This window comes from Vigna umbellata, chromosome 1 (assembly GCF_029865625.1).
Source record: "Vigna umbellata cultivar VRB3 chromosome 1, Vumbellata_1.0, whole genome shotgun sequence".
In the NCBI taxonomy this organism is placed as follows: domain Eukaryota; kingdom Viridiplantae; phylum Streptophyta; class Magnoliopsida; order Fabales; family Fabaceae; genus Vigna; species Vigna umbellata.
The window spans coordinates 83,899,193-83,917,124 of NC_142165.1; the positions used below are offsets into that span (position 1 = coordinate 83,899,193).

Consider the following 17,932-nt stretch of genomic DNA (forward strand, 5'->3'; position numbering starts at 1 on the left):
ACTAAAAGATTTTATCAACGGAATTTAAAATTTTAATTGGCGATAAATTCTTTTGTCGATTAATCAATCGATAATAAATATTTCATTTGTCAATAAATTCATTGGTAAAATGAGCGAAAAAGATTTCATCCAAATATCGCGTTCAATTTAGCATATATTTATTTTTTGTTAAAGATGAAGAAACAAAAAATTTCTTCATCTTCTTCCTCACAACCCATCACCACACACTACAACTTAAGACCTCATCATTATTGTCGTTGACCGAGCTCATCACACTTGGGATTAGGCAGGTCACCAATATCACCGACAAGATCTTCTTCTTTCCTTTCTATGGTGTTTGAGTTTTAGCTTTTCTTGCGAGCCCTTACTAGCATCACTTCTTTAGCAATTGGGAACATCACAGGTGCTTTTCTTCCCTTCCTATTTCTCTCTCGTATATGAGAATACGAAAACAGGTTAGAGAGATGGTTCCTTGTGATTTTCATTCACTCAAATAAATTGGTTGAATTTGTTGGATTGGTGGTTATTTAGCTGTCGAAGTACTCTATCGGTGACAAAACTCATGAAATATAAAAACGAAGGAATAAGAGGGAGGGGGAAGAAGAAGAAGATAAACCAGATTGCGATGTTTATCAACAGATTTTATTGACGATTTTTTTCATCAGTAGTTACTTACAAAAAATAAATTTCGTTGATAAAATTTACCGATGACAATTTTATCAATGGATTTTTAGTTGTCGATTTTTGATTTATCAACAAATTTAAACATTACCAATAGATTTTGGTCATTAGTAATAATAAGTATTTTATAAACTAAATAATAAATTAATAATGTAACATTTTTATCATATTCATATTCGTAATTTGACATGATAAATTATGCAACTCAATCTATCTAGATAATTTGTCTGTGTTGTCATCCCTACTTTTAATTACACATTAATTAACTCATGAAAACATTAATATTTTTTTATGAAAAATGTGTCATGTCCATATTAGTGTTGTCATCAGCTAAACATTAACAATATACTAATGTTGATATTTTAAATTTCTTTTAATATATTATATATAAAATATAAAATTCTATACATTTTGAAGACGACACGTATGAACAAAATAGAAAAATCCAGTAAAAAATCCAAATTCCTATAAATACTATTATTCTCTCTCTCTCTATATATATATATATATATTAAGTATTAAAGATAAAATATAGATTTTTATAATAATCAATAATATAATATAATATAATAATAATAATAATTCATGTATAATAGTAATAGTATAATAATAATAATGATAGTAATAATAATAAATAATAAAAGATAATTATTTTAATTGATGCAAGTAGTTTTTGTTTGGAAATTGTTCTTTTTTTTCACATAAAAAATTTATTATTTACCTAATTACTTACCATACCTCATTACCACTATTATATAATTATATTTTAAAATTACAATATTTTTAATACTAATATCTTATCTATGTGTGTACCGAAAGAAAACAAAGAAAGAAGAGATGCACACATCCAATTATTTTACTTCTTTTTAGCCTTCGATCTTTGCTTTTAATATATTAATAAAGAAGAGAAAGCATTACAATAATTAAGGACTCATTTTACTAGAGAATTACTATTTCTTATTGTACAATAAAATTAAAGGTTTGAAATTGAAACTAATTTATTTTCATTACTATTTTGAATTCTTTCTACATTGATCTCGGTAACATTTATTATATTTGACATTAATTTTTCATATATAAAATTAATATGATTATTGTTTTGGTATCTTTGATTGGGCGTAGTTGTTATATACTGCACAAATTGTGTTATAAATTAGCTATTTATGAGTTGTCAGCGGCTTCGCTCATCCAAAGTTCATATTAATTATTTCGATACTAAAGTTAATATATGATCGTTTAGTTAGCAATTAATACATATTATGTGCATGTTTTGTAAATTCATACCTAAGATCTTTATATATAGTAGTTTTGATGGGTCTTTATCTTGTCAACCCAACGATGATCCAATCGTAACTTAATATGCGTTAAGAGGTTAATTTTTCATTATCATGATAATTTAATCATACTCTGATCGATTAAGCATTATGTTCTAGCCATGCTAGAACCCTACTCGACCATGCTTGGAGTGATAAGTCTATTAGAGCTCGGCCCTAGAGCTTTGTGTAGCTCGGGTGGAGGAGGTCAGCCTAGAAGAGCTCGGCCTAAAGAAGATGTCCTAGAGAGCTCGGCTTTAGGAGGATGGTTTGGAGCTCAGCCTGAGGGAGACAACTTGGAGAGCTCGACTGATAGAAGTCAACTTGGGAAACTTGACATGATGGAGGTCGGCCTAGCGAGCTCGGCATGATAGAGGTCGACCTGAAGGAGGTCAGCCATGAGAGCTTGGCTTGATAGAGGTCGGCTTGGAGGAGGTCGACCTAAAGGAGGTCGATCATGGGAACTCAACCTGTAGAGCGCAACATGATAAAGGTCAGCCTATGGAGCTCGATTGTATAACCTTAGAGAACTCGACTTGGGTGAACTCAGCAATATGGGCATACAATACAATTATGATTGAACTTGTTGCATTATTCTTTCAAAATGATTTTCTTGGTTCTTTTCTATGTTTTAGTGAAAGAACAAACAACCTATATCGAGCTTCTTGAAAGAATTTGTACATGCTTTTTTTTTTGTGTATACGAAACTTTTAAGCACATTATAAGTTGGAAAACCAAGAAAATTGCCCCATCGTTAAACAAACACAGAATAAAGCGCTCACAATGACACTCACTAAGGATACATATGCAACCTGGTTTTCACAACTAAGCAAAAAGAAAGCTTTGAATGACATGACTTTATATTGTCACGAGGGTTATTAGTGCAAAATGCTTCCATCATAACTAAGCAAAGTCTTTGCTCTGTTCTCAATTTGTTCTTCATTATCATATCCTCCTACTTCTTTTACACAACAAGGCCAAAACTTTCTTCTAAATTGATGATTTTATCTCACATTACCTTTTTCATTGTTTACTAATATTCGTTAGTCATTAGTCATTGATTGTGGAAAAGTTGGATTTTAAGAGATGGAATTTAAGTCTAAATCAATAATGTTCACTAATATTCATTCAATAGTCATTAACGGTGAAAAAGTTGGATTTTAAAAGATGAAATTTTAATATAACTCAATTTTAAGATTTGCATTAATTTATATATATTAAAAAATTTTCTTATTTCTAGTTAATATAGAAGTTCCAACATCTCCTCAAACCGAAACATATATATCTCAAGTATAAAACTAAACATTAACAAGTAATTCGATAGGAGTAAAACAATAAACTTAAAAAAAAACAAACTTTACTATAATATACTCTAAACTATAATTATGATACTAAATTAAATTAAGAAATTGCCTATAAATCTACTTAATCTTTCCATTTGTATTAAAAATTAACCTTAATATTAGTTTATTTGAAACTTGAAAATGACCAAGTCGTGAATTAAGAATGGAGAAGAAAGAGAAAGAGAGAGGAAAAAGGTGTGGGGAAGGGGGGAATTCAAAAAAAAGAAAGGTAAACCAAAACGGATTGTGAGATCTACAGTCCAAAAGGAAAGAAAACATAGACCATTTGAACCACCTGTGATGTTTACCCATATTAGGCTTCGTGAATGAGTTTTTTGTATTTAGATTTGGCACAATAGATTTTTTAAGACCCTGACCCAATATTTTATTGATAAATTAAATTCAATCTTTTGGCTCATTTCCCCCCTTCCCTGGCAGTCATAAATGAGAAAATAAAGCATCTAAGCGTTATCAGAATCAAGTGGCAAAATAATTTACAACAAGCTTTTCCTTTTTATTTAATTGTGAATTAAAGCTGAATTCCACGAATCAACATAACCCAGAACAAGTTCAGAACCGCGGCGACTAAGACCAATAATTTTCTTCTCCAATAAATGAAAACCAAGAGGATAACATCTGTGCAGAAAACATTAATGGACACAATACTTGTAATTTGAAGGAGGGACAAATAATCAGGAAAAGTCAAAGTCTTAAGCAAATGTCAGGCAGTACGACCTAAACTTCAGGATGTGCAGTATAGACCAAGAGTTTAGAAGAATAAAAATTATCTCCATCTGTTGCCCTTTTTATACCAGGTCCGAAGTCTGTACTCCAATCCGTATAGATAGATACAATCCTCTCAAATTTGAATAAGATTTGAAAATATTAGCATTGTGGCCAAAGGCACAGAAAAAGGTTGAAGCTAATCATACATCTGCAAGAAATAAAACCAAACAGCATCTCACTTAATTGAAGGAAAGTAAGTCGTAGCCTACCCTTAAAAGATACAGCACCGGTGTTACATTTTTTTATTGCTGTGTCACCCCTAACAAAGACGAAATTAAAATTCTCTCTTTTTCCACATGCCAGTGTACCATGAGACAATGTCAGAAAAATATATTATAATTAAAGAGTTCATAATATGCAATCAGGGCGGCAAAGGCTTTAATCATATTTTCCGTGCAGTTTCCTTCTAAGCTTTTGTTACATTGAACTAGAAGAAAAAACTTATAAGTTGATCCTAGTTTATAATATAATTACTGACAAACGTAACGAACTCTTTCTAATAAAATAAAGTATGGACAGTTTAACACAATCAACATATTTACCACAAAAAATGCATTCATGTGTAATGGTGTAAAACACCATCGTCATTTCAAAAATTCACCTTTGTCTAAAGATTACATCATGCGTTTGCTTCCCTACTCAATCTTCATGTTCGTCTTCATCTGAATCTGCATAAAGAAAATGTGCAGCAGTTTGCAGATAAACAGTTAAAGAAATTTCCTGTTAACCAATACATATAATAAAAACTGACAGACTAAAGCCACTACCAAAAAGTAAATCAATTTCTAATTGATTGAACAAAAATACATTCATGTTTTACTCTATGATAAGTACATCAAAATGATCAGATCACAAAGATATGAAGTCATATTCTTTTTGTCAACTTTAGTTTTGGTAAGCCTCATTTTTCAGTTAATAATACTTCAGTGTCCACGTGCAATTAGAAGAAAAAACTATAAACTTAACAAAAGTCAACTCAATGACATTTCTAATCTAGATTCCAGATTCTGTTCATAATAACTCAAAGCTAGAATTTACGTCTACGATCATAATATATTCCTATAGTTATTCTTCTCTTCTAGTTAAATGCAAACATTAGTGGAGAACAAATTTTTCACAAGGTTGCTCAGTTTACATTTTGCCCACAACACATTTTCAACTTACCAGATCGAACATCTTCACTAACTTTCCCTCTTGCTTCGATTTGTTTAACAAGCATCCGAAATATCAGCACCCACCAATAAATATGCATAACAAGCAAGCAGTACAGAAGACTATTGAACAGATAATAATATATTGGACCATCCACTCGGTGTTTTTCCTTATCCAACGTGAGCAGAACTTCATAACTGACACAAAGGGAAAAAAGCAACTGATCAGAGAATCGCAATGACATAAATAACAGACAATTGCGTATTACTCCTCAAACTGAATTGCTAAAGTTTTTATGAAGACAAACAAATTTCTTTTATAGTGCTTACAATAGAGATTTACTTTCAAACTTGCCCCAGCGGACAAATTTTATTAACAAGACAGCTAAAAACTTACCAATGAAAAAGCTAAATGTTTTTAGATAAATTTTATGTTAAACCCATTAGAACACTGAGAACTAATGACCTGAATATCAAACAAGTAAAAAGGAAATGGATGGTATAAAACAGAAGCATGAAATACATTTTCAGAATAAGGATCGTTAAAAATCTATATATCTCTAACACAATATCTTTTGGCCAATAAAAATACTTACATTATATAGAAACTGAAGTCACTTACTATTGAAATTTGAAAATGTTAAAGGGACTCTTGAGTGGGGAGTTAAAAACAATAGTGTAGTGATACAGAATCTAATGCTGCAAGATGATACATTTTGTTTCTCTAATTTACTATTATAGCACTGACATTACCCAATCAGATTTTGCCACATTCTTAAACAGTCCAAATGACAATAAAACTTTTCCAAAATGATACAGAACAGGACCAGGGAATGTAACTGAGGAAGAATGTGTTTTTCACTGGTTATTGCAAGAAAATACACCCAGGTAATGACAGAAAATCATGCAAATGAACTCTCTTAAATGAACAGTTTTGCAATATCGTTAGCTGCAAAAGGTGTGCAAGTGCAGATAAATCAACAAATTTACCTAGCCTATCCACCACAATAAAACAGTATCCTTGACCTTGGGTAACACCCCCACAAAATCCTTAGAGGTGTCAACCCAAACTTTGATGGATTAGGTAGTGGTTGCAACAGTTTTGCACGATTTATTTTGTTGGCAAACTACACAAGATGCTACAAAAATTGTTATATATGACCTTTTGCCTTCCCTAAACATAGCACTGCTACTCTTTATAAGTTCTAAAAATTCTGAAATGCAACCCCCTCCCCATCCACTGCAGCTCATCTTCCCAATGAAATCATTCCACGCTGTGCTAATGAAAGGGAAGCAAAAGATGCACAATAAGGAGTATCTGCAACTGAATTATACTTACCCAGTCTATACTGTATATCAAAATCCTAACCAACCAATCAACTTAGTGGCCTTTATAATTTTAGCCTTGTCCATTACTCTATATTCAGTAAGAAACTTCAAACTTCTCTGATCTATTCTGATATAAAATGCCACCCAAAGGATAGTGTCTTTACTTTACAGCCAACACAACAACCATCATTTCCCTCTCAAATTGATTTATGTCGCTTTTTTCAGATAAGATTTGGTTCCATAATGCTATAGTCTGATGTAACAAAACTGCACCCAATCTAGCCCCTGCAGAGTTAGTTCCCACAACAAATCCAGAACTGCCAATAAAGGAAAAGTAGTAATAACAGCCTTAAATTTCTCAAAGGCTAGTTATGCCTCTCAATCCCAATGGAAATTCTTTCTACAGTAAGAAGTAAAAGTTAGTACCCGCTTACCATACTCATTGATGTATAAGATCAAGAAATCCCCTTAACTCCTTAATATCCTTTGGAAAAGGTGACAATCATGCTGCCTCTAATTCATTAGGAACAGTTGTCACACCTTATGTGTGATAATATGACCAAGGAACTACAAGCTAGCTAGTCCAGAGATGCACTTCTTTTGGTTAACCTTTAAATCAAGTTGCATTCGTATCAGCAAGAGCAACTTTAAGTGCTTCACATGTCCATCCATTGTATCACTATATGTAGGAATATCATCAAAGAATACAAGGGCATATTTTCTCAAAAGAGACTTCAACACTTCCGTGGTCAAGAGGAAACTTATGGTGTCCATTATGGGTGCAGAATGAAGTTTTTTTAATGTCTTGACCTCACATTCTTATTTGATAGTAACTTGATTTCATGACCAATTTGGAGAAAATTGTAGCTCCTCCAGTTGAACCCAACAATTCTTCAATCACTGGAATTGGAAGATTATTCAGCTGCATACTCTTGTTTGAAGCCCGATAGTCAACACAGAACTCAACCCTTGTTCTCACCGAAGTAATAGATCTAGCAAAGAGACAATGGTGTATGCCATCAACATCTCACTAACCAGTTTTTCAATCATTGACTTTAGGTAATAGGGCTATTCATATAGCCTTATATTTGGATTTGAGTCTCTAGTGTCAGCACTATCAAAAGATCATGTCACCTATGTGGAAGTAGACTTTGAGAGGCCTGAAGATGTACTTATCTAAATCACCTAGTATGGGTGTTATGAACTGAATCTCTCTTGAAGGTTAATCAGCAATATGATTACTATCCAAAATCAACCCTTTTCCTTGATGCTGTGAGGCTCCCTTCTTGAGCTTTATGGATGTTGAGATTTTGATTAATTCATGTTCTGTCAAAAACACCTTGGTCTAACCATCCATCTCCAACTTCAATGTCAAATCATTGAAATAAACTTTGATCTCTCATAATTCAGCCAATTATTTTAAAACTATCACCCTACACCTCAGAATAAGAAAGGGTATCTATCGCCCATAAATTTAGCAGTAACACCAATAAAACTGAGAAAGTTATGTTGCCCACAATTAACTAATGCCACCACCTTGCATCCCTTTAAACTGCCCCATAACTTTAAAAACTTCCATGTAGTGAACCCAACAATACTATGCGAAAGCTAAGTTTTCAATTGATGTTCTATGTCTGTATCTTTCATCTTGGTTTTTGTCCCCTTCTTCACTCTCCTTTGATATTAGAATTGAGGTTCTAAATTGCATACCACACACCTACTGCGGCAGCAATGTTGCTGTTGGAGAGCTATCCACAACTGCAACAGCTTGCATTGCTATGTAGATTTAAATTACATTGCCACAGTGCATCCACAATAGAGCTGCAACAGGGCTACAACACAACTTCAACACCATTCTATACCACTTTTTTGTCAAACAATGAAAATTCCAAACTGTAATCCCAAGTGTTGATGATCAAATAGGTGTTGTTGTGTAGAATGTTACAAGAGCAAGGGAGGCCTCTGTTGATGGAATATAATGAAAACTTTAAAATGAATAAAAATCTATATGATCTTATACATAAAAGATATATTGATAATTAGAATGATTATAAGATAAAATTTGCATTTGGTGGGTGCAATCATATAATAATATCATGCTGCAACGGCCACAATCTGCATTGCAACAGCCACAAAGCCCACAACTGCAATGTGACCTTAACTGTAATCTAGAGCAATCATTAGGTTGTTTTACAAATATGGTTACCTCCATCTTTGTGTGGCAATGAAAACTCCTCCCCTTTCTTACCTTGCATTTCAACACAAGTCAATCCCTGAAAATTGCTTCTGTTTCTTGTAGCGCTGCCCCCTTTGAAGACTAATAACTGAGCTTTCGGAAGCGAAATTCCTGTTTTCAGTCCTTTAAATTGGGGATTCCATTCTCTGGACGTTCTCGTGCATGCAAAGCTACAAGCAGAATTATTTTCCCTTCCCCAAGATTGCTTCAAAATGTTATTACATCTGACCATCCTATCTTACTCCCTCAGTGGTGTGTGCTTATTCATCAACTACGAAAGACTATTCCTCTTACAAAATTTCAATTCTTCTTGATCTTCTCCCTTTCCATTTGAAATTCACATCAAAAGCTTCTTATCTAGCCCTTTCACCTCTCTTGCTAGCCTATGAAATTGGGTGATGGCCGTTACCTGTTCATGTTTCAAGGTTAGAAGAGATTCAAAAGGATCACCCATCAAGACAGGTGGGAACTTCTCTAAGAAGATAGTCTTAAACTCTTCCCAAGATTGATTTGTTTTCAAGTTTGCTACTGTTGAAACCATGATAGCACATCTCCTTCAAGAAAAACCATCACTGCCCCCAAGTTTTCTTCTTCACTTGTTCCCCTTAAAAAAATACTTTGGCAGTCCATCCCAAAGCATCCCTTCGAAGATTTCCTAGACGTTTCCCCTTTCCCAAATTCGATTTCCATTTGGACTCCACTCCATCTCCTATCCCCATCTCAGCCCTAGGGTCTCATGTACTTAAACCTTTTTCAGACATCACAGACACCAACCTCTCCAGTGTCTAATGCACATAATTCATGCATGAATCTTTATTCAGATATTGCAACCAGCCGCCATAGGAACTGACTCCAGTTCATTGCCACTTTTTCCAAAGCCTCCACCCAGGACTCCTTCCATGTACTCCCCATTAAATGTGCTAATACTCTTCACGCACAACTCCTGGATTAAAAGTACTGATACCAATTTGAAATCAGAGAAAAGAACACCCATATAATTCAAGGAACCTGGCACCTCCACTCAACGTCTATAACTTTCCTTGGCCATCTCTTATACCTTTGGCCTTTACATATCCTGAGTAGAGCTGACCAAGTCAGCAACTAACTCCTGCTAGCCTAACACTTGTCCAGTTAGAGTTAACTAACTGCTCTTTTTTATTTTAATTTTGTCTCTTATAAACCTGACCAGAAGAACATGTTCTACAAGAGATTGAGGTCAGAGACTCTAGGCAATCTAACCATTAACTAAGAAAATGTCTTCATCCCTAAAATAGTACTTAAAATTGTTTTCTTTACACTCCTGGTTGATGCAGCAACTGAATACAGGTTTAGCCTAAGTAATTTTGTATTACAAGATAACATGAATGCTGACATGGGTGGGTACTGCAACTGCTTCACAAATGTATCAGTCACTGAATCATTGTCGTTCCCCAACACATAATCCAAACGACTCATGCATATAAGCACTAAATTTGTAATAAAGAAACCAGTCTGGAGGAATAGTTAACAGTTAATCTGTAATCCAGAAAAATCAAAGTGACAAAAGTTAAAAAACACAAAACAAGTACTTTTGTTTTGTTAAGAATGCATGGAGAAAAATGTATACTTTTATATAAGATGAAACTTTTTGAATTGGAAGAGCAACAGGGAGCCATCATCCTTTAGAGTGTATTTCATTAATTCTTTTTTACTCTTAATAAATATAGGTAGGGACATTAGTTTTTTATTCACCTAGATTTTAGGAACACATAATAGGCAGGTGAGGACCACAATATATAACAGAGAGAAGGGAAACAGTGTAAATTGGAAACAAAGTAATATGAACCTTGTACTCCAGAGAATCCAGAACGGGTAGTAAATGAGGCGCAATATGATCCAAGATAAAACAAATAGAATAAAAGCAAAGCTAGCCACTGTTTCAGCACCACTGTATTTGGACATTTTCCCTATCTCCAGAAACACATCGCTAGCATCATGAATTGCTAACACAACCGATCCAACACGAGCAAACCTGAATATGTTCAGTAAACATAGAACAGAATCACAATCAAATTTCCAAGGGAAATACAGTAAAATTAAATAGAACAAGTGTGATGTGAGTCAATAAAAAGGTAGTTTAAAATTTTGAAATTTTATTTTACCGTTGGTTTTACCTTAAGACCCAGTAAGTCACCAAATTGATTAGTCAAAGTAAATGTATGAAACAGATGAAAAAATTACATCTTCTGATAAGGTGCTTGAATTGAAGTCAATTCAGAGAACTCAAACAAAGATTATCAAATCGGAGGTGGGGAAAAAAGCTTGTAATGAAAATATACCTAAAAATGTAAGACAGCACAATGAGAATTACAGTAGCAACATGGTGACTCATGGACACCCCAAAGTCGGAGCGCCTGGTTTCCCAAAATATTAAAGCAAAAATGGAGTATGAGTAAAACCCAGCTGCATACATATACACCGCCTTCAATTTCAACCTGAAACGATAAGAGTTACAAACAAATAAAGGGAAGAAAAAAACCATTCAACATTGGAGGAAGTAGAGATGATATGCAGAAATAGACAAACAAGCAAACAATCTTACTTGGTCTTTTGATCTGGCCAGACCTGAGACCCTGGCCCCACCCAAAAGTTTCTCGTATTGGTAAACCAGGGTTCGTCATAAGTTACATAGAGAGCCAGAATCTCAGCAGAAAGATAATAAACACATTTCCAAGCTGATTCCTTGAATTTCCTAATCTTTTTTCTTCTCTCATCCGTGTGCAAGTCGAGATTCTCATTCCCCTTTCCAAAAATCAATCGTCTGGCCAATTTCTGCGCGCGTGTGCGATGAATAATCAAGCAGAGTGCAGAGAAGGTCAAAGCTGAAATTGATTACAATGGAAAAGCGTTGAATAATTGGAAGTCAATGCGGAGAGAAAAAGGTTCGAACCTGAAAGAAGAATCGGTCGAGAAAGAAGCGTATGGATGGAAAGAAGAGAGCGAAAAGGGGGAGAAAGTAGAAATCGCGATATGCAGGGTAAGATTCATGGTGCCAGTCCACGTTGTGGAAGAAAGAACTCATCGTCGATGAACCTCAATGCTTCGTTGATCCAATCGGAAACTAAACACCTCCTAATTTTTTTGTTTATTATAGAATCATCAAATAATTCAACACCATCATATAATATATAATACTATTCCCAGTTTCCAAAATAAGTCAATTTTTTCTTTTTCAAGTTCAGATTTTGTTTTACTTTTCACTATCATATTATCATACTCGTTAACAAAACAATAATATCAGTGAATTTTTTTTAAATCAAATCCCAACGACAATCTGTTGCTATTTCAAGAAAATAAAATGATTAATACATAAATTAATTAATTTTTATTATAATAATAAAACTTGTTTATAATATAATGCCATATTCTCATCCACTTGTTTTCCAGTAGAGTCTGACCCCAATGGTCCTTTCTGCTAACTCCTCCTCTCTCACATTCTTTGTTCTTGAAAGGGACATAACCAAACTCCAAACACACTTTCCAATTATTTTTCTGGTTCGGTAATTTTAGGAACCATTGTTTTTTATTTCAATTTATTCATGGCAAAATTTTAGAGACAGGATCATTTTTCAATCAAATTTTGTTTCCAAATAGCATTCACAAAAGCTTATTTTCAGATCACTTCAAGAGGCCAAGCAATGGTTAAAAGTAGGGATGGCAAAGTAAATTCAGGGTAAGGATATCTACAAGTAAAATATTTGCAGTGGATAGTTACTATTTACTATTACTATTTATTATCCGCTGATAACGGATAGCAGGTATTTTAATATCGTTTTTAAACAGATCATGTATAGATAATATATCATCTTATCAGCTGGTATTCGTTATCCGAAAAAATAAAAAAATAAATTAATTTATATATATTTTAATTAAATTTAATTAAAAATTAAATTATATTATATTTTATTAAGTTAAATTTAATTAAAATTAAATTTTAATTTATATTTAATTTAATTTAATATATATTATATATATTTTTTGTAATTTTATTTAAAAAATGTATAAAATATTTTTTTTCAGGTATTCATGGTTACTTGCGGTTTTAAAATATCCACGAGTATTTTCTAAATGGGTACTTGCACAAATAGAGGATCGGATAGCGGATTTAGTTTTATCGAACAGGTAAGCACTATTCATATTCGACTCGACCCAACCTAACCCGTTTTCATCTTAAAAGTAATAATGTATAAAAAAGAAGTATTAAAAAATAATAGTGAAACAATATATTAAAATAAAACTGCATCTTACCATAAAATAAATATTTTCAAATTGTTTGAATTAATTTTATAAATCTTTATTTTGGCAACTCATAGTTTACTCTGATTTTTTTTAATTTTATTTTGGAGTTCATTTGGTGTTTAAATCATTACAAGATATTCAATAGTGTGTAGGTGATAGCCAACTGGTTCCCTTCATTAAAGGTTTGAGTTGGAATTTTATTAATGAAAAAATTTTGAAAGAGAAATTTCTATAAGAATAAATAAATATTAACTATCAAAAAAATAGTTTATATTTAAATATTTTGTATAATACTAGATGTGAGACCCTAGAAAATTAGCACTGCAAATCCCTGTTACATCACCATTAATACACGCCACATCACGGCTCAGGGAAATTAAAAACCCACTTTGCACCGCATGCAAGCCTGCCATGTGTCATTTTAGAACCTTAGGAAATCTGTAGTGGGAAACAGGTGGCAGTAAGTGAGTGCAGGACCGTTTGACGTGGGGGGAGAAAATGATTTCTCTAAAAACACTTCCTCTCACTCTCGCCACTCACCTTCTTCCTCACGAAGCTCACCCCTTCATCTTCTCCAACTTCTCTCTAGAAACCCTAAACTTCTCTCTACTGTAATTCTCACGTTTCTCCTCCGATTCCATTTCCAGCACCGTAGAAACGTCCACTGCATTGAGAGCTATTCACTGGACCGAACAGCTTCAAGAACTGAAACTGATTTTATTTTGGAAGAGTCAAGAACGTAAGAAAAGCGTAGTTGGACAAAGCCATTTTCTATCTAGGACAAGCTTGAAATCCAATCCGGGTAAGGGAAGCTTTAGTAATTTAATTTAATACTTGTTTGATTTGTATGAAAGCAATGAAATGTATTGGATGTCTGAACTGCATGAAACAATTGATGTTTAAGTATGCGCGAATGAGCATGGTTGCACTGGATGTATATTATTAATGTTGTTTGAACTGTATGCAGAGAATGAAATGTGTGAGGTTGAATATGATGGAATTTCTGTATGGTTTGGAATGAAAATGTTTTGAACTGTATTGATGATATGTTTGAACTGGAAAATGGAAAATTCTGTATTGATGAGATGATGATATGAATTCTGTAATGTATGAGAATTATGTTGGAGATAAATCCTAAGTTATGGTTCGTATGAAAACTGTGAAGTTAATATGAATGAAAAATCTGAAAATCTTATCTTCTCTGATTGATCATGTACGCTCGTTATCGAACGGTCTTATACCGTTCGGTTTCCCTGGAACATCACTTAGAATAAGGATTCTTTCATTTGGAAAGGACTCTGATTAAGAACGAGCGTTATTGGTGTCAAGAGTTAAGTGTGAGCGTTCGGCTTGGCCTAGCTTGTACCACGATTGAAAATAAATAGAAGTATAGTTAGGACGCTCGGTTTTGTTTACCAGCGTTCGTCATAAGCAGCGCTTAGTATTATACTGAGCGTTCGTCCAAATGAACTCTCGATCTTAGATTGAGCGTTCGTCATCGTTAGCGTTCGGTCTGATACCGAACGATCGTTCAAATGCGCGTTCGTTCTATTTGGTGCCGGTCATTGACCTAGCGTTCGTCCTAAGGAGAGTTCGGTTTATACTGAACGCTCGTCCTTATCATTGCTTCGTGAGCGAACTTCAATAGTGTTCGTTCAATTTATTAATTAACGTTCGGTCTTTGACTGGCAATGCTCGTTTCCGAATTTATTAATACTCTGATTATTTATTTGGATTCACTTAAACCGTGATAGTCCTTTTCATTTAACCTCAAGTCCTTATACTTAGAATTTTCCTAAGTATTATTCTGATATTTTAAACTCAATCTCAGTTACATTACTCCTTTGTCTTAACGTCCGTGAATGGGTAATGGTTCGTTTCTTTTGTTCAGAAACGTGACATCAGTGTACTGTAATACATTCGTCTGGATCGATTAAACGATAAACTTGGTTTAAATTAAGAGAGTGGAACATAGAATGGAAATCTGAATAAGAGGAATGTTTAACAATGTGCGAATGATAGTGTGAATGGATTTATTGGATTGGATTGTGAATGAGCGTTTCAAGGAGGAACGTCTCCATGATGTGAATATGAGAAGTAGTGTAGTATGACCATGGTAAAATCGCTGATGGCTGTTCATCCTGATATTCCGTGATTGCTCATCCTCATGTAGAGGAGAGTAGTTCATGCGTGGGAATGGCAGGAGGCACTAGTCCTACATAGTACTTTGGGCTGATAAGGGTTAACCTCGGGTGGCAGCTGATGCGAATTCCAGTTACTACATCACCCGGGTGCACGAACGCCTGCGGTTACATGGATCATACAGTCCGGGCAGTCTTTAATTATGAGAATTTGCATGAGTTAATGTATGCGTGGATATATGTATCTAATGATGTATGAATGGTATGATTGATTTACTATGTTAAAAAATTATGATGATTGTATTGAATTAAATTACCTAAGCTTACCCTTGCAATTTTCCTTGTGTTGTCTACTGTATCTGGATGTCCGTCTTGTCAATGCAATGATCATCCGTTGTGGATGTGAGCAGATGGAGAGGCACCCCTGGAATCAATGCTAGAAGAAGAAAATTTGGAGGATGCCAACTTGGTAGAAGTTGAAGTCAAAGCTGAGCAGTAGAGGCTCGTTCCGTAGTAGATATTAGATTTTTGTGCTGTATTTTGGCAGTTCTGTATATAGTTTTGCAGAATAGATTATTCAGCACTGGCTTTGAATTGATCATGAATTCTGAACGCTGTAATTTGCTGTACGTGCTGTTTTCTTTTGGAGCAGCTGTTATAAATATTAAGACTGCACTGTATTTACTGTAAATGTGATTAGTTCTGATTAATGGTAATTACTATTTATTGGGATGTTACACTAGATATTATATTGACACATATTAAATTAGTCTCTTAAATATTAAACTATATGTATGTTGACAGTTTATGTTTTATTATATAATATTACATCATAAAATATTATAGAAAAGATTGTTTCCAAAATTTGTGTAATCGCAATCCTTTTCATTTTAAAGTATTTAGTTGTGATTTTATATATTTAATGTATACATCACTGAATAACAATAATACTAGAATATTATATATAGGTATTTTATTAATTATTAACCACAGTTTTTTTTTAATCACATTTTAGCAACTTTGTTCAAGCCCAAAATATATATATTTAACTCGCCGATAGTGAAGTCACAAGGTTTTATTACGGAACGGGTGAATTTCATTACAAAAGTATACGTTTTAAAAAATTACCAGAAAATCAAGTCCTACTCACTAATCACGATTTCATTACCACGAAGTCGTGATGTCCAGGAAGCATAAAAAATGAAATTGTACGAGTAAATAACGAGTTCAGTGTAAAGTCAATGATATTACTTAATCAAATTAACTATAATCAAATTAATTAAAGTTGTGATTGGGATGTCATTTTTCAACATTAAGTAATGTCTACGTGATGACTTCAGTTAAATTTATATTAAAAAGAAATTGTCATAACATAGGACAACTTTCGTATTAAATAAGTTTGAATTAAAATCGGTATACACAATGAAAACTTTGGTTTATTTAAATTATTATGAATTGATGGTATATAGTATTGTGAATTGGGTGTGTGTGACAATGTATATTTTTTATAACTCTTAAATTTTTCCAAAACAATTACAATTTTTTTATAACAATTATAACTTTCAAATTTTTTCAAAATATTACACCATACAAGTTAAAAATAATGAAGATAGTGTATGACAAAAAAATTTCAAGAACAAAAATAATTATAGTGAAATTTTTAATCCTAAAAATAACTACATTGAAGTCACTACAAGCATAATTTGAGTTCAAATTCACTAAATTCATCACATGTAAGGATGAGTTGGACTCGAAATCAATTTAACTAAAGTTATTATACCAATGATAAATTCAGGTCTAATTATTTTTCAAAGAAGTTGTCACATCAAATGACGACTTTAGTTGTAATTAATTTTCATAAAAATTATCATACTCAATAGAAGTTGGCCAACATGGTAGTGACTCACCTTAATCAGAGTAAGGTAATAATGTGAAAGTTGCATTTGACTCCTACAACTTCATTATTCACGAAGAAATTGTGTGCTATTTTCCTAACTTTATTTTCAAAAGTCACAACTCGTCTTTCATCTTTCCTATTGACAACTTCGTTGAAACGAAATCATGAGACATAACTTAGTCGTTTAGGTAACTTTTTAACAAAAATGTAATATCAAAAATAAATTAATCCACTTTCGTAAAGAAAAACTAAAAGTCACAATGATTAAAAAGTTTATGCAAAATTAATTAATCTAAACACTTATCACCTTGTAACAGTGTTTATATTTTATAATTTGGAAAAAAATAATAATTAAGAGTGTCAAAACTAATGTTATCAAAACAGATTGAAACCCATGAGTCAACTTGGTCCATCACAGGTTCGGACTAGGTTAGGTTGAAAAAAATTAAAATTTTGATACAAGCCAATTTGAGCCCAACCTACTAAGATTTCAACTCATTTATGTTTCAATATTATTAATTAACACTCTTTTTTAATGTATTATAGATGGGGATAAAGATGAAGATGTTTCAAGAAAGAAAAATATTCTGAAATTTTCCATTTAAGACTCTAATCTTATAGATTAATAAGTGAAACAGAAATTAACAATGATAAATACTTATTTATTTTAGTTTTTGTGCTTGATTTTAGATTGTATTTGGAGTTTAAGATGATTTTTGTATTATATTTTTTTGATTTTGAATTGTCTCTACATTCTGCACTTAAATTTATTTAGAT

General features: G+C 32.9%; 1 protein-coding gene across 1 annotated transcript; it reads right to left on the bottom strand.

Moving 5' to 3' along the window:
- Window positions 1-3,830: 3,830 nt before the first annotated feature.
- On the bottom strand, window positions 3,831-12,041 carry LAG13 (LAG1 longevity assurance-like protein). Its single transcript, XM_088104470.1, has 7 exons — window positions 11,769-12,041; window positions 11,421-11,650; window positions 11,158-11,313; window positions 10,665-10,850; window positions 5,288-5,472; window positions 4,725-4,791; window positions 3,831-4,271 (listed from the first exon to the last, which is right to left on the bottom strand). The coding sequence occupies exons 1-6, from the start codon at window positions 11,898-11,900 to the stop codon at window positions 4,763-4,765; spliced, it is 918 nt and encodes a 305-aa protein (XP_087960596.1). The 5' UTR covers window positions 11,901-12,041; the 3' UTR covers window positions 3,831-4,271; window positions 4,725-4,762.
- Window positions 12,042-17,932: the final 5,891 nt, after the last annotated feature.